The sequence below is a fragment of the Puma concolor genome, chromosome C1, assembly GCF_028749965.1.
Source record: "Puma concolor isolate L17-30 chromosome C1, mPumCon1.1.hap2, whole genome shotgun sequence".
NCBI lineage: Eukaryota > Metazoa > Chordata > Mammalia > Carnivora > Felidae > Puma > Puma concolor.
The window spans coordinates 143146813-143170773 of record NC_141674.1 but is presented as its reverse complement, the minus strand read 5'-3'; the positions used below and the strand labels follow the sequence as shown (position 1 = coordinate 143170773).

The window sequence follows — 23961 nt, the reverse complement described above, 5'->3', positions numbered from 1 at the left end:
TGTCACTGACGTGAATTATGGTTAACACCCCCATCCCAACCTCTCTTGGGTGGCAGAAGTAGCTATAGACAATCAAATGGGCTCGATATAACATTTTAATTTTACCAGGCTACATTTCAAACTGTATACAAATGAATATCTAATTGTTTGATTATTGAAGTAATTTCTGGGGAGCTCCATTGCTTTAAATCATGGTCTCATTGTTCAGCAAAATCTTCATACCTACATTTTAAAATATGCCCACTTTTGTTTCCAATAGGTTCAGTACAAAAAAGATTATGAAAAAGCCAAAGGGAAAATGGTTGGCTTCCAAAGTCTCCAAGATGATCCTAAACTGGTTCACTATATGAATGTGGCCAAGATGCAGTCAGACCGGGAGTATAAAAAAGACTATGAGAAGACAAAGACGAAATACAACACGCCCCATGATATGTTCAACGTTGTGGCAGCTAAGAAGGCTCAGGACGTTGCCAGCAATGTCAACTACAAGCATTCTCTCCATCATTACACCTACCTGCCTGACGCCATGGACCTGGAGTTGTCTAAAAACATGATGCACATACAGAGCGATGTAAGTGACACTCCACCAGACAGTCCCCCTCTGAGGTCAGAACCTGTGTGAGATCCTACCACTCGGGGCACTTACTCCTCTTCTTTCCCGTTGCTGTAGAACGCCTACAAAGAAGACTACAACACCTGGATGAAAGGCATAGGCTGGATACCTATTGGCAGTCTGGATGTAGAAAAAGTTAAGAAGGCGGGTGATGCCCTGAACGAAAAGAAGTACAGACAACATCCAGACACCCTCAAATTTACGAGCATTGTAGACTCCCCAGTTATGGTCCAGGCAAAACAGAACACAAAACAAATCAGTGATGTAAGTACAATGAAAGAAAGGGGGCAAAGAACAGAGGGAGGCTTTAACAAAATAAACAGCCGCTCAATTTTTTTATTCTTCTGAGCCAATAATTTTCCTTTTACTTAATTTAAAAATTAAAATTAAAATTCTTTTTAGTTTGGGCACTAATATTTTCATTTTCTTCTATCTTGCTATTTACTTTCCTTTTTAAATTTTTTTTTTTCAACGTTTATTTATTTTTGGGACAGAGAGAGACAGCATGAACGGGGGAGGGGCAGAGAGAGAGGGAGACACAGAATCGGAAACAGGCTCCAGGCTCTGAGCCATCAGCCCAGAGCCCGACGCGGGGCTCGAACTCACGGACCGCGAGATCGTGACCTGGCTGAAGTCGGACGCTTAACCGACTGTGCCACCCAGGCGCCCCTTTACTTTCCTTTTTAAAACCTCCTTTTTAGCTTCCTTTGAAATACTGCTATTGGATAAATTTGTCATGATGACCAAGTTCTGTAGTACTACACATGTGTGCCTGTGTGCACATACACACAAAACTTAAGCTTAAGTCCCAGACACTTTGGCAAATATATCATATTCAATTCTATATTAAGTTGCTTATATTTGCTTTTCATATGTAAAATACTAACACAAGGAAGTAACTCACATGGATATATGATTTTGCGTCTCAGAATTCATCATATATAAATATTATAGAGACTTTCAAAACCTTAGGTCTTAGAGATTAGTATATTGTTTGTCTGCCTGTCCATGAACAATGTATATGATCTGGCTAAAGTGAGATCCAAAGGAAAGTTAGATAGAAGAATTAAAGGGATATCAAAAGCATTAATTTATTCATTGAATGAATGTTTTTGAATACCTTCCCTGTGCCAGGTACTGTATTATATGTTGAGGGTATAAAGATGACATAGACAAAGATTAGTGAGATATAGGATATGACAAAGATATAAGATAGGAGTATAAAATGGCATGGACAAAACCAGAGCATTGTCCTACTGAGAGGTGAATGCTACAGGAGAGGTATGTGCCAAATAAATGTAAGGGAAGAGGTAACTGCCTGCCAAGGCTTCCCTGGCAGATAAGGGAAGGGTGCATTCTTGGCAAAAGAAAAAAACAGAATGACCATCAAGAGGTAATGAGTGGAAGGACAATGAAGGGTTTGGGATTGTTATTTCATCATTGAGGGTCTTGTATCCTAATTTATACTCTGGACATTGTGGGGTGGGTAATGGGAGGTATTGAAGATCTTAATCCTTGGAGTTGTATTATCAGACTTGTGTTCTAAAAGATAGCTCTGACAAGTGCTGAGATTGCATTGTTGAGGGGAGAGATTGGAGGTAAGGAGGTGGATTAAAAGCTCTGACAGAAATCTAACAGAAGGCTCATTTGGGCTTCAACTAAAGCAGTAGCAATGGGAAAGGAGATGTGTGGAAGGTAGAACTGATGAGATTCTGTGAATGCTGTGAAAGCTTAGCTATGGTTTCTACAGGCAGTGAGGAAGTAAAGATAGCTCTTGGATTTCTGGAATGAATTATTTAGTATTTGAAGGTTCAAATAGATATCAGCCACTTTAGACTTTATTTATGATAAATGCATACCGGTTTATATGTGATGTTGTACATAGACGTGCCTAGGGATTTATAGGATTAATGACAGTCGAGATTGGTAATCTACTTGTGATTTCAGTTGGGTTTTAGTTTTAGAAATTAAGCAATTTCTTTTCTATTACCAAGAGGAGGATACAAGTTCTATACCATGCACTTAGATGTCTTTCAGACATCTGTAAAAGGATAAAGTACGGTAAATATGAAATGGTAAACCTTTTGAGTACACTGGGTTTATGTATAAGTGCCTTCATATACTGAAGAAATTACTATGTGGTTTTACCGCTGCAATTATAATTGGAAAGTTTTTAGCAGAAGTGAAAGACTCATTCTAACTGCCATTTTCTAAGACCTTAAGAAATTTTAATGCCACTAGCAAACACTGAACATTTCTGGCTTGGGTGAATCCTGTTTATTCATAATAGGGTTTCACATTTGAACTTATTTTCTATTCATCTCAGTCAAAGATTCCTGTTTTCTATTTTTCTCTCTATTTTAATACGCAAAGCTTTGGGATCTTTCTAAAGACAAAATGTTTGAGTTTTTTAAAAATAGGAAAATACCTTTCATGATTTTGAACAATAGGAATCATGGTGGACTGTGCTAAGTGTGCAATTAAAGCCTTTTCCGTTTTTGTGCTATCTTTAATGCATTTTATTTTTGTGATTATGTGTTGCAGATCTTATACAAAGCTAAAGGAGAAGATGTGAAGCATAAATACACTATGAGTCCTGATCTTCCTCAGTTTCTCCAGGCCAAGTGCAACGCTTACAATATAAGTGATGTAAGTAGGGTTTTTGATGGTGTGTGAAATCCAGACATGATGGTAAAATAATAGAATTTTAGAGCAGAATGGGGCCTTGATAATTATTTAGGTCAATTTCCTACACACCCCGTATGAAGCCTATCTCCTGATGATGGCTCTCTGCCTCTTGAGTCAGCCTTTTCCAGGGCAAGAAAACTCACAAGGATATACCATTTTCCCTTACGTGGAGCCCAACATCTGTTCCTCTAAAACTTCAACTTATTTTTCCTAGTTTTGCAAATAGAGAAAGTTATTATCCTGCAGAAACATAGGAATAAATGAAATCCTTTTATTACAATAATACTGAAGTTTCTAAAGCTAACCACTTGGTCTTCCCTTGACCTTCCTTTCATAAGACTAGACAACTTCATTTTCTGCAGTTGGTCCTCACATACCATGGTTTCCAGAATCTTTATTCTAGATCCACTCCAGTTTCTCAGTATTCTGCTTCAGTATGTAGCCAAACCAGGTTTGGGTGAGTAATTGGTGCAGAGTCCTATAATTTCATGCTACACAAAGTGTGATATTTTGCTAACGTGACTTCCTAAAACAGAATATGCGATAGGAGATTCCTTTACTGTATAGCTGGAAAAGAATGAAACAATCCCAGCAACTGAGGAATCACTTTAGCTGATTAATACACAGCATGCTGACATCCTTTTTCCTTTTATATCCCAGGTCTGTTATAAACGGGACTGGCATGATTTAATAGCCAAGGGCAACAATGTGCTGGGTGACGCTATTCCCATCACTGCAGCCAAAGCATCCAGAAACATTGCCAGCGATGTGAGTAAAAATTTTAGGTGAAATGTGGGTGATTGCCTTTTTAAACGGTAATCAAATGTGTGCTTGTCTAAATGATAAAACAGTATGTTGAATTAATGACATTCAAATTCTCCACAAAATACTGTTTTGAAAACCTGTCACTTTTTCAACATTCTGTGATTCTTTTCAGTTGACCCCACTTGGTAGAGCTGTCATAAATCTGAAAGCCACTTTCTCCCCGATTCATAGCCCAAATTACCTTTACTGACACATTACCCTGACAGCCCACATTTATTTTCAGTGAGAACACCCTAACTGACACTAACACATTAAATCCAGATGACTGCCTGCATTATAATTGTATTAAGAAGATTGCAAAGATGTTATATAAAATGTAAAGATCTTATAAACCAACTGGTTATAAGACCCATTTTTCTAGAATATAATTTTGGCTTATGTAAATTGATGCCCATTTCATCTGTAATAGGAAAAGTATACACTTACATTTCTTCCCGTCATTGAAACTCAAAAATTTCAACAAGCAAGCATGCCTTGTAGACTTCACTGTCACATACTATTTTGGAGGCTACAATCGCGGTTTAGGAAAAGAGGAGAAAGAAACCACCCATGTGTACAGACCACTTGGGAGCTAGCGGTGTAAGAATTCTACAACATTCCTTGTAGGGATGCCACTGAAAATGTGTTCGTCAAAGATTTGCACACTGTTATGAAATAAATTTCTAGTTTAAGGACAAAGTGAAAGTCTAAAGTACGACATTATCTTTTTTATTTTTTTATTTTTATTTTTATTTTTTTTAGAGCTTGCACAGAGCTTTGTCTAACATGCCTAGAAATGAAATGTCTTGATAATCCGATTGCCTGCTAAACTCTTGTTTATAAATCAGTGCATATGTGACAAGAGCAGGGTATCTGCAGAGTTTAGGTGGATTTGCATTCTCTTACCTAAAAATTGAGGTTTTGACCTGTTATATACAGTACGACTCAACCTACATCCCGTCGCCAGTTCCAGCAGTGAGATACCATGGGCTGCAGAGCTTTTGTAGTTAGGTCTTTACTGATGGGGAAAGCTCACAGCCATTCCTGCCCTTACTGCAGTTCTTTAATTCCTCTGCAGCTGCTTCAGCAGTGAGCTTGGAAAGTAGCTGCTGAGAAATGGGTGGGGAAGGCCCAGCTCCCTGCCCAAGCATCTAAATTGATGCCACCTAGAAAGAAGAGGGTTTTTATTTTATTTGGTCAGCCTGAGACAACAAAATAATGTTTTCCACCCCCACCCCAAGAAAAACTGAGTGTGAACTTGCACATGGAATCCTTTAGAGTTTCTTCTGCATCTGTTGCATACATATCACTTGGCCAATGGGAACAGCAAATGGAAGATTTTCTTAATTTCTAATATTCTGTGATGTATGATAACATTCTATGATGGTGATAATATATTGGCTTGGGAAAATTCACATCCCTAGGAAACCAAGAGGCATTGGCCTTATATTTCAAATGTGTCTTGTTTATACTAAGCATGAAAATTCAATTGGCTTTACGTAAAGTTCTATATGCAAATGCATTTGTAGGATTTATAGCAAAGAGAGAAACAGGGCTTGAATTTATCATGCTACCCACTTGTAACCCAGCAGTATTGGATATAAATGTTTTCAGTCTGAACTTTCTGGAGGCAAATGGGGGTGGGTGGGTATGGTTTGCACTTCTTGTACAATCTTCCAGGAAGTCACAATGTTCTAAGTGCCTTTGTGTATGAATATACTTGCTATACCTATCAATGCCTAGGACTTTGCTAACCAAATTTTGCGTTTGCAGTATAAATACAAGGAAGCTTATGAGAAGTCAAAGGGAAAGCATGTGGGTTTTAGAAGCCTCCAGGATGATCCCAAGCTGGTCCATTATATGAACGTGGCAAAGTTGCAGTCAGATCGTGAATACAAGAAGAACTATGAGAACACCAAAACCAGCTACCATACCCCTGGGGACATGGTTAGCATTACTGCTGCAAAGATGGCCCAGGATGTTGTCACCAACGTCAACTACAAACAGCCGATACATCATTACACATACCTACCCGATGCCATGAGTCTTGAGCATACCAGGAATGTGAATCAAATTCAGAGTGATGTAAGTATGTATAACATAACAGACCCAGAAATGTTGGTGCTTGAGGGACAATCATTTCCTCCCATTTTAGTTGACTTCACAATACAGTGATATTTGAAAAGTGCATTTTTCGGGGCACCTGGATGGCTCAGTCAGCTAAGTGTCCAACTCTTTATTTTGGCTCAGGTCATGATCCATAGTCATGAAATTGAGCCCCAAGTCCAGTTTGGCATGGTGCCTGCTTGGGATTCTCTCTCTCTCTCTGTCTCAAAAGAAAAAATATATATATAATAAACAATCATTATTGAAAGACTAACAAATGCATGGTAGACAAGCTATGTTTTTGCTGGCTTTCTGTGCTCCTATTGAAGTCATTGACATTGTCTTTATTATGGATCAAAGGTAAAACTTATTCCACTAAGTATATAAACCACCTTGATTCTCAACAAGAGGAAATGGTTGCTGCTTAAGTGCTGATATTCTTTATTCTTCTGATCCCAGAAAAGTTTTTTTTCTTTTTTTAACTAAAAATTGCACTCTCATGCATGTTAATCTATGTAATGAGTCATCTAAAATGAACCAGGAAGGCTTTGTGATTGCAGCATGATTCATGGAGAGCTGCATGGGGAGGGTGTTTAATATTCAGGGCATTTCCTTCTGCAGGAACCAGATTTCTGTAAGAATCATCCTCTGTAAGGGAAGATACGGTATTCATTTATAGTTGCTCAATAAAGGTGTCTCTCCCCAGCTGAGATCAGGAATAGCCTAGGTGGGCAGTATGGGTGAAATTCAAAGTGGTGGGGTTTTCAGTGAAATCAAAAAGAAAGCCCAATTTATTGTTGAAAGAGAAATTTTTTTTTTTAGTATTACCCATGGAAATATGTGGCCTAGATTCTCTCTGCACTGTATAATGCACTCTAACAACAGACTGCTTTTTCTTATTACCAAATTCTGGGTAAGAAGCTCAGTGGCAGACATAGTGAAAAGCTTCTTTATAGACATGAGCGTGCTGAAGGTGTTGCTATTCATTTCCTTTGGATAGAATTGAAGGTTTCAGAGACATCTTTTGAGTATTCTGTTGGATATCTCCTCATATGAGATTACTCTTTTACAGAATGTATATAAAGACGAGTATAACAACTTCTTCAAAGGCATTGGATGGATCCCTATTGGTTCTCTAGAGGTTGAGAAGGTCAGGAAAGCAGGTGATGCTTTAAATGAGAGGAAGTATCGACAGCACCCAGATACCATCAAGTTCACAAGTGTGCCTGATTCCATGGGCATGGTTTTGGCTCAGAAGAACACAAAGCAGCTAAGCGATGTAAGTAGTTTCCCTTCAAAAGGGTTTGTCCATGAATAACACCCACTCCACCATCCTTCTTTAATCCAACACTTGAAGGTGCATCTGTGTTAGCATATCAACTGCTTTCAGGGTAGAATAGGAAGGTTTCATTTTTGAAGCAACTTAGAACTTGAACATAAAGAGAACAGGGAAGGGAGAAGGAGGATTTTCCAAAGTTGCTTTATTTTCCAAATATAGAGAATATGTACTATTTATAAGCAGACCCCTATCATTATACACATGAAATGAAATGAAATGATTACTCTTATCATCTGTGATTCCATCTGAATGGTAAACCAAGCTATTTATTGCTCTGAGTTGCAACCGTTCTACCTGGCTACACGGGGAGAAGGAGCAATGTCCTAATCCTCTTGCATAAGAGCTCTGTGTTCTGAAAAGCAATCCCGAGAGAGGCCTCTGGGGAGGAGGTAAGCAGTTTACTTTCAGAGTCAGCTGAGTCTCATTTCTGAGCCCAGGTCTATCTGGACCCTTGCTATCTCTACCCTTGGTAGAGCCTAATCACAATATTTGGTGCTTCATCTCATTTGATAATTTCAAGTTCTGTTAAAATACCTCCACCAGAAAGAGAAGAGTAAGTAAAAAGCAAAGATGTGTATTCTTAGCCCCAGATATTAGAAGGTGGGGAATGCTTTGCTTGGCTCAGATCTGAGGATTATCTGTGGATTTTCTCAGGCCAGTCTCTGCTTTCACATTACCATGGGTATTTTGAGATTAATTCTTTTTTAGTGGCAATAAACGTGTAAATTCTTTTGATTTCTTTTGTACCGAGTGAGAGACTCACTGTGTTTTTCCAGTGAGCTAGGAGAACTGCACACTCACTAATTGTCTTCCCCATCCCAATAAATGCCATCAACATCTACCCAGTTACTCAAGCCAGAAACCTGGATGTTATTACTGATGTCTCCCTGTGTGATCCCTCCATTAATGCATCTGCTGAGCTAGCCTCCTAAATCTCTCCCAGCGTCCTATGGAGCACTTTTCTGTCTTCCAGCTGCCCACAGTCCTAGTTTGGGCTTCCATATCTCTCATGGACACCTGCAAGGTATCTGGACTCCCTGTCTGGGGTCACCCATGACCACCAGAAGAGCTATCTTAAAATATAAATCACATCCCTCTTACACTTTAAACTTCTTAGTAACTGCTCCTTGAACATCTAAACTTGTTACCTTGGCTGAAAAGGCCCTCAGTTCTGTGGCCACGTTCCCCATCCTGTTGAAGTCTGCCAGACTCCCTCAGCACACTCTAGCCCTGTGACACAGGCTGCCTTCAGTACCTTACTCTGGCCGTGCCCTTTCCAGACTTGAGAGCTCTGCTTTGGCCTGGACTCCTCCCCTTTCTTTGTCTGGGCATAAATGTCACCTGCTTAGAGAGCCTTTGTTGACCATCCTTGTTTCTTTCCTAAAGTTATTCTATTTATAACACATCATACACTCTAGCTCTTAAAGTTTACATTTTTATTCTCTGTCTCCTCTACTGCACTATAACCTTCAAGAAGACATGTCTGCCTTTTTCAACAATTTACACGCAGAAACCTATCCCCCTACCTAGCCCATAGTGCTGTCCAGTAAATATTGGTGGAATAAGCAAATGGATAGGTCTGCTAACATCCTGCCATTTGATAGTACAGGTATTTGACTTGCATATGGCAAAACATGAATGATAACCTTCCTTTTTAAAGGAGTGTGTGCTTCTCTCAACAATAGCCAAATTATGGAAAGAGCCTAAATGTCCATCAACTGATGAACGGATAAAGAAATTGTGGTTTATATACACAATGGAATACTACGTGGCAATGAGAAAGAATGAAATATGGCCTTTTGTAGCAACGTGGATGGAACTGGAGAGTGTGATGCTAAGTGAAATAGGCCATACAGAGAAAGACCGATACCATATGGTTTCACTCTTATGTGGATCTTGAGAAACTTAACAGAAACCCATGGGGGAGGGGAAGGAAAAAAAAAAAAAAGAGGTTAGAGTGGGAGAGAGCCAAAGCATAAGAGACTGTTAAAAACTGAGAACAAACTGAGGGTTGATGGGGGGTGGGAGGGAGGGGAGGGTGGGTGATGGGTATTGAGGAGGGCACCTTTTGGGATGAGCACTGGGTGTTGTATGGAAACCAATTTGACAATAAATTTCATATATTGAAAAAATAAAAAAAAAAATGTTAAAAAAAAATAAAGGAGTGTGTGCTTGATGAAACTTACATTATGTTAACTAATGACATTTGCATGCTGCCTCCTTTGTTTTTAGTTGAACTACAAAATAGAGGGAGAGAAACGGAAGCATAAGTACACTATGGACCCTGAATTGCCTCAGTTTATTCAGGCCAAGGTCAACGCCTTGAACATGAGTGATGTGAGTATTTGGCCTGTTGCCAGTCTAATATTGCTAACATGGGCCTCCTCTTTCCAGTTCTGTATAATTCTAGCAGTGAGAATTTTAAGGAGTATGGACCTTTTGAGTCTCTGTTGGAAAGTCATTGTGAAAACATGACTGCTGGTTAAACCTGAGGCTCCTCACCCCCTCCCCTGTCCTTGGAATGTCCATTCTGCCCACCATTCCCACAGTAGGAGATATTTTCAAGGATGCAGCCTTGATAGAGCAGTATGTTGTTGGGACCATCTGACTGGCATACGTGACTGAACCCAGTTAAGGCCTCTGTATAAACTTTAAAGATTGTGGTGGGCAGGTGAGGAGATCTACTTGTCTCATGGCCGCCCACGACAAGCCTTGTGTGTAAGTTCCCTTGTTTATTAAACCTGTCACCTGCCAATCTGCAGTGGTCTCCCTCTTTGTTCAGTCTCACCTTGCCCTCCATGTATGGGGGCCAATTTTTAAATCATTCAACAGTAATGAATAGTCTGTAATAAGCACAAGTATTGCTTTGTCTAATTTTTGTTTCAAAGACTTGTATAAAAGTTTATTATTAATTTTCTTTAGAAACTCTTTTTTGCATATAAATAGCCTCTTGGGTAGTCTAGATACATAATTGGTGGTGATGTTTAAATTCACTATTATGAGTTGTTTCCTTTTGCTTTAAAAAAAAGTTGGTAAATTCTAACTTAAAAATGTAATCAAACCTGGATAAAATTGTTCATTTCTTAAAAGATGTCTTAGTCATTCTTCCTAACATTCTAGGCTCTTTTGTCTCCAAATAAAATTTTTTGGTACTCATTTCTATACTTTTGGTTTATTTAAATTTTTTTCTGCTTTTGTAAGTAATATTTAAGCATTAATTAAATCTGGGTGGTACTATATCTGCATTTTTTATTTTAGTTTTCATACATTTCTATAAGATTAAATTGCTTCATTATAAAACATACAAGAAAATTAAAGTATTACATGCTTATTATAGAAAAGTTTGAAAATGTAGAAATATATTCAAGTAGAATAATAAAATAATAAAATACTCTTTCCTTTTTTCAAGTCTCATTATAAAGCAGACTGGAAGAAAACTCTTGCTAAGGGCTATGATTTGAGACCAGATGCCATTCCAATTGTTGCTGCAAAAAGTTCAAGAAATATTGCTAGTGATGTAAGTCTAATCTGAAAGTAGAAAACTCTTCTTCTGTTTTTAAAACCTTTACATAGTATACGAGGATATATGAGGTAAATTAGGAAATAAAATATTATAGTATTAAAATATTTCCTAACATCCTAAGTGCCAATGAATTATATTACTTTGCTTTAAAATCTTTAGAAATTCAATACAAAAAGAAAATTTTTTAAACTGTGAAAAATGTTTGGTACTTTCATTGAAGTTGGAAACTGCTTTTTATTTGAATTTTTTTTTCAAGAAAAAAACTTTCGCATACTAAAATGTCACTAAGTCAAAAAAAGTCTCCAAGTATTTTAAAAGAATAAAATTTTTTAACATAATTTTCACAAAGAAAAAATATGATAAAATATAGGGGCACCTGGGTGGCTTAGTTGGTTAAGCACCCGACTTTGGCTCAGGTCATAATTTCATGGTCCATGGGTTCGAGACCTGCATCAGGCTCTGTGCTAACAGGTCAGAGCCTGGAGCTTGTTTCGGATTCTGTGTCTCCTTCTCTCTCTGCCCTTCCCTGCTCACACTCTCTCTGTCTCTGTCTCTCTCTCTCTCTCAAAAAATAAACATTAAAAAAATTTTTTAAACTGATAAAATATGGAAAACCAAGAAGAATTATAGATTTAAATGAGAGGATTTTAGTTACTTACCTACTTATTTACTTTTTATAAATTAAGTTATATTTTCTATATGAGTTGATATAATAACTTGGTAGAGTAAAAATTCATTTGGAGTTGAATATACTAATTTGTATAAGAGCTCTGCTGAAATTTACTCAGGATTACACAAGTACTTTATAAAATAATGCAGTTCTTTTTGGAATTGATTATTAAAAAATATATATACACTAAATCCTTACTAAACTTTTCAGGAACCTTTGAGAATGCTCAAAGAATCTACTTATAAATAATCTAGATGTAAACCACAAATTACCCCATTCTTAATTATCCCCAGAGCAAATCTCAAGACCATCCATTAGAAATACTTTCCTAGTTATTTATTTAAAAATACTAAAAAACTTGGTTGTTACCTGCATTCAGACCAAATTTGGCTATTGCTTAATTTGTTACGTAAATTCAGTATAACACTTTAGTATTTCCTATAATTGACCCTATCAACCTTCTGTCTGTTTGTCTTTCTGTTTAATATAGTTCAAGTATAAAGAGGCTTATGAGAAAGCCAAAGGCAGGCAAATTGGATTTCTCAGTCTTCAGGATGATCCTAAACTGGTTCATTACATGAATGTAGCCAAAATGCAGTCAGATCGTGAGTACAAAAAGGGCTATGAAGCCAGCAAGACCAGGTATCACACACCCTTGGACATGTTCAGCGTGACAGCAGCCAAGAAATCTCAGGAGGCTGTTACCAACACCAACTACAGACAACCCTTCCACAGCTACACTCTGCTGCCTGATGCCTTGAATGTGGAACATTCCAGGAATGCAATGCAGATCCAAAGCGATGTACGTAACAGTCAACACATTGTGGGCATAGAATTAGTTATCCGTTTCTAGCCGGTGGGAGGGACGAACAAGAAATTGGCAATTCCATTTACTTCATCTTAAACCTGGCCGGACTCACTATAATTAGGAATCCTCTCCAGAATTTGGAGTTTTAGAATTTCACTCATGTGAACTATATATAGCTTTAACATTTTTGTTTTAGTTAGTGTGTGTATGTGTGTGTGTGTGCGTGTGTGTTAGACACAGTATATGATATATTCTGTGAAAAGCTAAGAGGTTCAAATTAGTGCAATATACTGTCTTTCCAGTGTAAAATTCTTCTACCTTTTCCTCCAAGAAAGTTAAATTTAAAAAGGAATTATTGGGTCAGGTTTTCCTGTTCAAAATCACCATGAATTCAATCACTTTGTAATTTGGTTTCTTTTCCAAAAGATGGCAGGGAATAAAAAGCAGGTTACTCTCTTTTCCCTTTTTTTTTTTCTTTTTGATAATGAGTAAATTATCTAGCCAAAGAAACTCACGCTCTGACTGTTTCTGAAATGAAAATGTCCTTTTTCATTGTAAAGAATCTGTATAAATCCGACTTCACCAACTGGATGAAAGGGATCGGCTGGGTCCCAATAGAGTCACTGGAGGTGGAGAAGGCGAAGAAAGCAGGAGAGATTCTTAGTGAGAAGAAGTATCGCCAGCATCCTGAGAAGCTGAAATTCACCTATGCCATGGACACAATGGAACAAGCACTTAACAAAAGCAACAAACTGAATATGGATAAGGTAAGAACCCAACTGCTGGCCTCATTCCGAGCCAGCACTCAAGTCATGAGCCTGCCGGTGCCACTATAATCTTCATCAGCATTTTTAATCTTTGTGATGGTCTTGGTGGTGGTGGGAGGGGGAATTCTGTAACTTTCATCATGTCTGGAGAGCTGTCACATACACTGATCCTCAGACCATCTGTGTGCACTACTCAGAGGGTGTGACAGAACTGCAAAACTCCATGTGGTGTGAGGTTGGGGCAACATGGCATGTGTTGTTTCAGTGGAAGGAGACTCCCTTCTTTGATAGGTTTTTCCCTCGTGTGTTCAGTCTCATCACCCCATCTTCTTGCCATTTTATCCATTTCCCAATATCAGATTTAATTTCTTCTATCATGGAGATGTGAGTCTGTTTCTCCTGATAGCACTTTCACAAACTTGTCCTGCCTTACAGTCATGTGCCTGTCCCTCTTGTTGCAGAGGCTCTACACTGAAAAGTGGAACAAAGACAAGACCACCATTCACGTCATGCCAGACACTCCTGACATTTTGCTTTCCAGAATAAACCAAATCACCATGAGTGATGTAAGTAGATTGACAGCAACGAAGTGGGAGAGAAGGTTGGAGGGAACTAATATTTATGGGATGCCTCTCTTTTACATACCAACTGCTTCAAAATCAGGATTCCCATTCGAACCCAAATAACAAGCTGCGGGTGTTATTCTATTTTGTCATTTAGAAACTGTACAAAGCTGGCTGGGAAGAGGAGAAGAAGAAAGGATATGACCTGAGGCCTGATGCCATTCCAATAAAGGCTGCAAAAGCCTGTAGAGACATTGCCAGTGATGTAAGTACTTCCACTGGGCTTTCTTTAGGCTCAGCAAATGAGACACAAATGAGCCAAGTTCCTGTGCATATTCAAGAGCTGCAGTCAACTCTACCTAGTGTTGGTGGGATTATCATCCATGGAACACACAAGACACTTTCCTTCACCTAGTCCAAGTACCCTCTAATCATTTGTTCATTATTTGATGTAAAAAGTAACTGGGTCATGTTAAGACAAGTTGCTTTTTTGAGAGTATTGAGATCATTTATAGGCAATTCTGGGTGAATGTAGGGATGCAATCTACACATTTTACCCAAGGGACCCATGATCTGGCTCTTTCCTGAATTAAAGATGCACCAGGAGAAATTGTGCCTGTAGCCTTTTCTGATTAGACACCTGAGTGAGGAAAGCTGCTTTCTAAAGCACCCTAAAACAACTTACTTATGCATCTCTTTGATTAATTCTGAGATCATTTTCTTTCCATGGAGTCAAGTCTGGCAAGAAATTTGAAGTAAAAAGATTTTGTTCACGGCCCCCATGAGCTTCTCTCTAATTGTACAGTAGCTCTAAAACTGTACACCTATGATAAATCTCATGGCGTCTAATGAATTACATTTTGTTCTCTTTCCTTCACTAACTTCACCACCATGCTTTCTTTCCCATCCGCAGTACAAATACAAGCAAGCCTATGAACAAGCCAAAGGGAAACACATTGGCTTCCGGAGCCTAGAGGACGACCCCAAGTTGGTGCACTTCATGCAGGTGGCCAAGATGCAGTCAGATCGGGAATATAAGAAGGCGTATGAGCAATCCAAGACCTCTTTCCACACCCCGGTGGACATGTTCAGTGTGGTGGCAGCCAAGAAGTCTCAGGAAGCAGCCACCAACACCAACTACAGAAATGTGATCCATACCTACAACATGCTTCCCGACGCCATGGGCTTTGAACTGGCCAAAAATATGATGCAGATTCAAAGTGATGTATGTGACAGCCATATCATTTGTAGAACATTTACTCTGGATAATAAGTGGATCATTAATGACCCTAAATCATTATGAAAATCCTGAAAGAAATTCATGTGTAATTTCCCACCAGATTGTTTATATATATTTTTTAACTTAGATTGAATTTATTTCTTTTAACAAAAGGGGATAAATTCTAGAAACTAAAGTCTTATTTTCCACCATTCTTGCTGTGAGGATTGTTGAATGCTGGATCCAGCAATCGCAAATGAAATTTTGTTGCAGAGAGCATGCTGAAGGAAACCTGTCTAGCAAAGAGAGTCAGAAGCATAAATGGCTCCTGATACAGAAGTAAGGGGAAAGGCAGAAAGTCAGATAACTTGGTAGCTCCTGCCCCTCACTCCTAACCAGCTTTCATTCCACTCCTTCCAACTTTGCAACTTGCTGATGAAACATTGAGGAGGTGAGGGCTGAGGCAGCTACTGGAATGAATGTGAGGAAGGAACAGAATTCAGCTAGAGAAACCATTTATTTGGTGGCTCTGAGAAGGGAATTTAAATTACAAACCAAAGGCAGGCCACACCAAGCATGTGTTTCTCTTTGGGAATATTTGAGCTGAGCTATTATGTACCCCACCCCTGGCAATTAAGTGCTCATATAAAACCAACCATGGCAGAGTTGTAGAGGACAATATCAGAATTGGTGGGGGGGGGGGGGGGACCAAAAAATTTGCACAGAGTACCAGTGAGGTTTCTGGCATACCTGAGAGAGTTGTAACAGTGGTGGGTGAGCAAAACTTACAATGAAAGAGAGAACCGGGGTCCCAGTGAGTCCTCGGTCAACCAAGGGAACTTGGGAATTTTTGTAAGAAAGGCCAGCATCATTCCTTTTCTTGAGAGAATAGTCATGTAGTAGTTTAGTCGGTATCTCTTAGCATTTTTTCTTTAATGAAGGCATTGCGGAAAATAAATCACAAAGATACTACTGCTTGTTTTTAATTGTTCGTGCAAGAAAATGTGAAAAGATACTGTTTGGGGACAAAAAGAGTTGAAGTTTGTTACGCTGTTGGTTGAACACTTAGGGAATATTAAACACCCACTCATAGTCCTTGGAAGTTTGGGTTTCTCCTCATCCATGAACCTTTCCTCTTTTGCAGAATCAGTACAAAGCTGACTATGTTGACTTCATGAAGGGCATTGGATGGCTCCCTCTGGGCTCCCTAGAAGCTGAGAAAAACAAGAAAGCCATGGAGATTATCAGTGAAAAGAAGTACCGCCAGCACCCGGACACTTTGAAGTATTCCACTTTGATGGACTCAATGAACATGGTTCTGGCCCAGAATAATGCAAAAATTATGAATGAAGTAAGTCATTCGTAATGTGATAGTTCCTAAGCACCGGGAAAAAGCCAGGCATTCTTACATTTGACCTATGGGTTTTGCTAATAGTTTTAGGGCATCACAATGAATGTTTATTCGACTTTGCAAAAGGAACTTGTGGTTGGGGCGCCTGGGAGGCTCAGTTGGCTAAACATTCAACTTCAGCTCAGGTCATGATCTCAGGTTCATGAGTTTGAGCCCCGAGTTGGGGTCTGTGCTTACAGCTCAGACAGAGCCTGGAGACTGTTTCAGATTCTGTGTCTCCCTCTCTCTCTGCTCCTTCCCTGCTCATGCTCTGTCTCTCTCAAAAATAAATAAACATAAAAAATTTTTTAAAAGGGGGACTTGTGGTTAAAAAAAATGATAGAAGTCAGTCCTAATTCGTGGCCTCCCAAATGTTTAGTGAACCAGTTTTCCCAACAGACATAACAAAATAAATATGAATTGTTTCTTCTCATGCACATTTTGTAACAAAATCTTGTTTGTCTAAGATGAAGTTGAGTAGAAGTTCATGACGCTGAATCAGCACATTGTTTGCCTGATAACAACTGGGTATTGCAGCCCACCCTGTTTCCTAGCTGCTTCAGTGGAATTGAAGAAGACTCTTAGATTATGTGGCTATGGCAGCATTCGGAGCCGGGACCTTCTGTGGGCAAATCATGAGAGCAATTGTTCTCCCATCAGTAGTCCCTTGGATCATTAATTATTCCACCCTTTAGAAAAGGCTTACTGTATTTTTAAAAATTTGTTAGCCATAATAAATATTGGGACCAACAAACATATCAACCTGGTACTTCTCTAAGTTACAAATAATAAAATAATTGCAACAGCATTGTTGTGGATCACGATTTGAAATGCCATTGATTAGCAAAAGAGAAAAAAAAAACTATTTGGACTTTAACATTAAACAGTTGCATAAAATTATGGTTCTACTTGTACTAGAGAGAGCTATATTATACTAAGTCTCTGAGTAAGTCCCTTGGAGTCTTCTGAGAAAGAAAACTGATTGGTCAAGATGACCGTTGCCTTTGATAGGGACTTGCCTAAAAGACAAGGCACAAATCTCAGTGCCTCTTTTAAGATTTAGTATTTAAACTCTCACAAGCTCACATAAACCTTTCATTTCTTTTTCAGCATTAATGATTTATTAACCATTTCAGAATAATGATGCTAAAGTAAGAATCTTCATCCTCTTATTGCAAAGTTGTGGAAATTATAGCCCAGACCTGCTGTGTGTCTTTAGGCAAGGTACATTGCTTCTCTGGGCCATAATTTCCTCAAATCTGCAACAAAAGGATTCAACTGATGACCACCAAGATATCTCTCAGTGTAGCATTTGCTATTTCTATGATTCTCATCTTGGCATCATTTTACTTTCCATCTTACATAATCTCTACTGTCTTGTTTGAATGAGTATCTTTTCCAAAAAAAAAATAAAATTGAGTTAATAAAAATACTTAAAATATTGACGTGTGTATATACATATACATATATACATATGTATGTGTATATATATATATATATATATATATATATATATATATATTAAATGAGCACATTTTAAGATTTGTAAATACTAACTTTCCTTTTTTCCTTTTTTTTCTTTTTTAAATTTCCAGCATCTCTACAAACAAGCATGGGAGGCTGATAAGACCAAAGTCCATATTATGCCTGATATCCCCCAGATTATTTTGGCAAAGGCAAATGCAATTAATATGAGTGATGTAAGTATAATCCCCCCTGGTTTATTTGAACCAGTATAAACAAATAAAGTAATGTCTCAACTATGAAGAATGAATGTTTTGAAAATAAGAGGAATCCACAAATGACAATCTTTCTCTTTCTAACCTTGCTTTGCTAAGAGTTGGAGCAGGCCTGTCAATGAGACTTGGGCCCAGCAGTTAGGAATCTGAAGGGCACTTGGATTTTGTTTGGGGGGCGGGTATGCCTCCTCAAACTAAGAGACCTGGCAGGAAGAGAAGGGCTTGCTCCCTCCCTCTCCCAGAAGAGAAAAAGGAAGTGAAAATCCTAGGGCTCGGTTCCTGTAGTCTCTCTACCAAGCCTTTGAGATGGTCCTAAAGAGGGGGGTCTCAGGGAAAGTTAAATGGAAAGGGAAGATGAACATGTTGAAGAATTTGGAGCAAGCTCCATAACAAGGAATGTTCCACACTTAGTGTTAGAAAATGCGTAGGTGTTTTATTTCACTTCCTTTCTCAACCTAACCATAGTTGCTAGAAAATCTCCAATCCTACCAGTGTTTTTTCTTCTCTTTGAATTCCATAAGGATTTAGGATTGATGACTCCTTTTTGGATCGTAAAATCCACACAATTACATAAATAAAAGTGTCACTTGCAAAACAGTGAAGTTTTCTTTTGATCTAAGAGAATGGTTGTTTCGTAGTCTTTCCTTGACTCTTAATTGATAAAAACGTTATCAGTTAGAATCTGCTGGGCTTTAGCGGTTTTAAAAAGCATATTTACAACCAAAGAGATCATTAGCTGTTTTTCTGATGGTTTCTTGAAAATAAGCTTGGGTTTGTAATAGACTTTTTCCAAACACAATTTTGTTATTTGTAAGAACATTTAGCCATTGAACCACCAAGGAAGCATTCTGCTTAAAAATAAAAATGATGCCACAGCACTAGTGTTTACTCTTTTAAAATAAGCCCAGGCTTTTCTATTTAGAAGAAAATTATTCCCTTGCTTCTCTTTACAGAAACTCTACAAACTTTCTTTGGAAGAATCTAAAAAGAAAGGCTATGATCTCAGAACTGATGCAATTCCTATCAAAGCTGCCAAAGCCTCAAGAGATATTGCAAGTGATGTAAGTCTGCAGGAAAACACTCACCTTTGTTTTGTTTTGTTTTGTTTTCTAATTTACCAAAATAATAAGGGCTGAGTTTTGGAAACACTCAATGGATAAAATATGGGGGGAACAAAGCATGCCTACTAACAATGGCCTCCTATTCAATGAGTACCTCTTAGGTTTGCTCTTTTGTTGTCTCTGGTATTTCTGAAAAAAACAGAATGCTAACCACATTATGACCACATATCTTTGTGCTCCCCAGCTTATGAGATCTAGGTGAATTTTCTTTGAACTTCATCCCCAAGGCTGTGGCCTGTAGAAATCCAAAGCCCTTCACCAAGCTTTCCTGCAGAAAGACTTGAATTGTTCTTGCTTCCTGCCTTTTAGGAACTGTCCTCCTAACAGGATGTCTCATTGTGTGGTATACTAGGGGTGCTGATATTTTGGACTCGTGACAACTGATTATTAAATAATCAGAAATTTTGCAAGCCAGTTGTTAAATTCTTGGTAGCTTGACATCAGCCATGGTGGGAGTATTTACACCACAGAAATTGACAAACACTGCAGATGAGGGCTTTTATCCCTCCAATCGCCGGTGTGCCAACGCACCATTGCCATAACACATCACCTGTGGGAAATTCAGTTCTTTCATTTGGTTGTTTCCACAAGAAATCTGCTCACAGTGAGCACTGAGTTATTTGGGGGTAATGGGAAGAGCACATTTCAGAGCACTCTTTCCTTAGCCACTCCTGCAATGACACTTTCTCTCTCATTTTACATACTTGCTCTTCATCTTTCCTACCTGCCCATCCTGATGCCACTACTACATTGTCCTGAAATCTCCAAATTCTTTTCCCTCTATTATGCTGGAGTAATTTGGCTCCCCGAGCTCCTGCCCCCTAACTCACACACTCAAACTCACAAGAGACAGGCAGAATAAAAACTTTCCATGTATCAGGATCCTCTCTCTGTAGAAAGAAGTTGAGTGATAAATAAAACTTATTCCCCATTATGCCAGTCTTAAGGGAAAAGGAGTTCTACAAATACAAAGCTACTCTAAAACGATATCCCATAACTAAGCCTATTCTCAACCGTAAAAGGCTGGCTGATGATTTCTTAGGGCAGCATTAAACTGCTTAGAACATTCTGCTCTTTTCACTCATTTGCCCTACTGAAGTTCTCTTTGACACTAACAACAGAGTATGTGTGGAAGGCAGTGTGGTATATCATCACAGGCTCTGGGTTCTAATACTTAGTGACCTTGGCAAGCCACTCACCTCCCTGGGTCTCAGCTTACTCACCTGTAACATTGGGGCAGTAATAATAACTTTGTAATCTACCTCACAACATATAGTTGTGAGTAGCAAGTTACACAAATAAATGTGAAAAATGTGTTTTATAAACTGTAGAACTCTACACAAGTATCACTTTTTATGAAATACAGAATATTGACACTAGAATGCTTCTAGTCAAAAGAACTGCTGTAACAAATAATCTATTTTTTTCACAGTATAAATACAAATACAATTATGAAAAGGAAAGGGGGAAAATGGTTGGTTTCCGTAGTCTTGAGGATGATCCCAAGTTGGTCCATTCCATGCAAGTGGCTAAGATGCAGTCTGATCGAGAGTACAAGAAAAACTATGAGAAGACAAAGACCAGCTATCACACTCCTGCTGACATGCTCAGTGTCACAGCTGCCAAGGATGCCCAAGCCAACATCACCAACACCAACTACAAGCACTTGATTCACAAGTATGTCCTCCTTCCAGATGCCATGAGCATCGAGCTGACCAGGAATATGAATCGCATACAGAGTGATGTAAGTCTCTCTTCTTTCTGGGTGATGGTTGGATTCCTAGCCCAGGAATGGAGATCACAGTCTTCTATACTTTTGTGTCTAAACTGACAAAGGTAAAGTAATTGATAAGGTGAAGGAGAATTTGTCTCTTCTCTTTATAGAATGAATACAAGCAGGACTACAATGAGTGGTACAAAGGGCTTGGCTGGAGTCCAGCTGGTTCCCTAGAAGTGGAGAAGGCCAAGAAAGCAACTGAATATGCCAGCGATCAGAAATACCGCCAGCATCCTAGCAACTTCCAGTTTAAGAAACTGACTGACTCTATGGACATGGTTCTTGCCAAGCAGAATGCACATACCATGAACAAGGTAGGCAGCCATCCTTCTATTCAGGTCCTTCCATACAGCTTCCAGGAAGGCAGGGCTAGCAGCCTCTGGTTCTTGTTTGGGGAATTTGGTTGGAGTCCACCACTTCTGGGCAGTGACAAACAGTTCCAGAGCATGTCCCTATATCATTTTCTTCTGCCGACTTCTTATTTCCCCTGTTTGGTTTTGGGTTTTTATGAGAGAGAGAGAGAGAGCGAGTGCATGAGCGCAAGTGCAGAGGGCAGAGGGAAAGAGAGAGAGAGAGTCAGTCTTAAGTAGGCTCCACATCCAGTACAGAGCCTGACGTGGGGCTCAATCTCACAACTGTGAGATCAGGACCTGAGCTGAAATCAAGAGGTGGACACTTAACTGACTGAACCACTCAGGTGCCCCATTCCCCTGAATCTTATCATTGAGTTACAAATCATTTGTTTTTTAAAATTATTATGTTAAGTATTTTTAATACATTCTAGAAGATAGACCTACAATATTATTTTTTAAAAATCTGAGTTTGTTTTTAGTGTCTTTTCTGAATCATAAGCGACTTTAGTTACTAAAATTAATCTAATTCAAATTGAGTGCATTCAAATGCTCTGTTAAGTTTTTTTCTTTCCGGTGGGTCCTAAAAAGCTATTCAAATTTCAAATGTCTTTTTTCCCCCTAACTTCCTAGCACTTATATACCATTGACTGGAACAAAGATAAAACCAAGATTCATGTGATGCCAGATACACCAGATATTTTACAAGCCAAGCAGAATCAAGCTATGTATAGCCAGGTAAAGTTATATAAAAATTTGGCTTAAAACTAATTAAACTTATTAAATGATGTAATGGTAAATAATTGATGTAAATGCAGAAGGAATGGAAATGAATGACTCACACTGGCTAACTAGAGATGCTGCAAAATATGGCGGTTAAAAGGAAGGGCTTTAGCCGTGACTCTTTTGCTCCATGGAGAGAGGCACTGTGCCCGTGTGATTTATCTCCATACTCCTTGTACTTGGCACAGAGTAGGAAATCAATAAATAATTGTTGAAAGAAAAAAATTGCATCAGACAGACCTGCTTTGGGTTTTGGCTTTTATGAATTATATAACATTGGGTCTAAGCCTTAGTTTCCTCATTCCTAGAATTGGGACCATAATAATGCTTATGACATTAAATTAAATTGCTGTGAAGACCAAATGAGAAATTTCCACGGAAGGCTCTCCACACAGTACCTGTGTTGAACACACACTAAGTCTGGATGACTTACAACTATTTTTATTATTATCCAGTTTTAACCCCCTTGCATCTATTCAATAAATTTCATGCATAAAGATGAATTCATTTATTGTGCCTCATAAAAGGCTTTTCAGTATCTACTACTTTTATCACTTAGATAATCAAAATTTTGTTACCTTTTTTTGGTTACCAATTTTTTTCACATCTGTGATTCAAATAGTGAGCCCAGACTGTACTTAACAGCAGGAGGAAAGTACCTAATATACTTGATATGCCCATATTGTGTCTGAACAGAAAAGCAACTCTAAAATTGTATATGTATCTCATAACTGAGTGTATTCTCAGAGTCAGAAAATTGAAGCAAAATCCTGTAATGCTAAGTCAGTGCTTCATAAAAACAGCTTCATTTGTTTTTATCCATATCTTTAGAGATAAGGGAGATGATAGAATCTGATGTCTACTCTCTAGGTAAACTGTTATTCAGTAATTCATTGGGGTTTTAGTATATACTGAATAATGCTAAATTATTTAATTTCCAGAAACTCTATAAACTTGGATGGGAAGAAGCTTTGAAGAAAGGATATGATCTCCCAGTTGATGCAATTTCTGTGCAGATGGCCAAAGCTTCAAGAGACATCGTTAGCGATGTAAGTACTTGTTTGGCTTTTATGATATGTTATCTGAATCAGGTATCTTAATGCTGGTAACTATTTTTACAGATGGGCCTTACCTTTCAAAATGTAATACTATTTCTTCATCTTCTCCTATCCTCTCAGTTTACCAAAAATTCACTTTTCTTTCTTACTGATCCAGTATCAAAGAAAGGGTTTCTTGAATAGAGGTTGAGTCAGAGGACCTATAGGAGCCATTATCACACTAACAATGAAGCAACAGAAAGACAAATAAAGAAACTGATCCCATTCACAATTGCACCAAGAAGCATAAAATACCTAGGAATAAATCTAACCAAAGATGTAAAAGATCTGTATGCTGAAAACTATAGAAAGCTTATGAAGGTAATTGAAGATTTAAAGAAATGGAAAGACATTCCCTGCTCGTGGATTGGAAGAATAAATATTGTCAAAATGTCAATACTACCCAAAGCTATCTACACATTCAAGGCAATCCCAATCAAAATTGCACCAGCATTCTTCTCGAAACTAGAACAAGCAATCCTAAAATTCATATGGAACCACAAAAGGCCCCGAATAGCCAAAGTAATTTTGAAGAAGAAGACCAAAAGCAGGAGGCATCACAATCCCAGACTTTAGCCTCTACTACAAAGCTGTCATTATCAAG

The 23961-nt window shown here is 38.4% G+C and overlaps 1 protein-coding gene across 27 annotated transcripts in view; it reads left to right on the top strand.

The window, feature by feature from the left end:
* Positions 1 to 23961, top strand: part of NEB (nebulin) — a 214535-nt gene that overhangs the window by 45409 nt on the left and 145165 nt on the right. For all 27 annotated transcript variants that reach the window (XM_086718585.1, XM_086718590.1, XM_086718583.1 and 24 more), the window contains 20 exons: positions 260 to 571; positions 671 to 877; positions 3158 to 3262; positions 3962 to 4069; positions 5879 to 6190; positions 7284 to 7490; positions 9783 to 9887; positions 10960 to 11067; positions 12234 to 12545; positions 13112 to 13318; positions 13780 to 13884; positions 14039 to 14146; positions 14795 to 15106; positions 16245 to 16451; positions 18086 to 18190; positions 19183 to 19290; positions 20783 to 21094; positions 21235 to 21441; positions 22111 to 22215; positions 23202 to 23309. In XM_086718585.1, the coding sequence (XP_086574711.1) occupies positions 260 to 571; positions 671 to 877; positions 3158 to 3262; positions 3962 to 4069; positions 5879 to 6190; positions 7284 to 7490; positions 9783 to 9887; positions 10960 to 11067; positions 12234 to 12545; positions 13112 to 13318; positions 13780 to 13884; positions 14039 to 14146; positions 14795 to 15106; positions 16245 to 16451; positions 18086 to 18190; positions 19183 to 19290; positions 20783 to 21094; positions 21235 to 21441; positions 22111 to 22215; positions 23202 to 23309 (3660 nt within the window). The remainder of the gene's footprint in view (positions 1 to 259; positions 572 to 670; positions 878 to 3157; positions 3263 to 3961; positions 4070 to 5878; positions 6191 to 7283; positions 7491 to 9782; positions 9888 to 10959; positions 11068 to 12233; positions 12546 to 13111; positions 13319 to 13779; positions 13885 to 14038; positions 14147 to 14794; positions 15107 to 16244; positions 16452 to 18085; positions 18191 to 19182; positions 19291 to 20782; positions 21095 to 21234; positions 21442 to 22110; positions 22216 to 23201; positions 23310 to 23961) is intronic.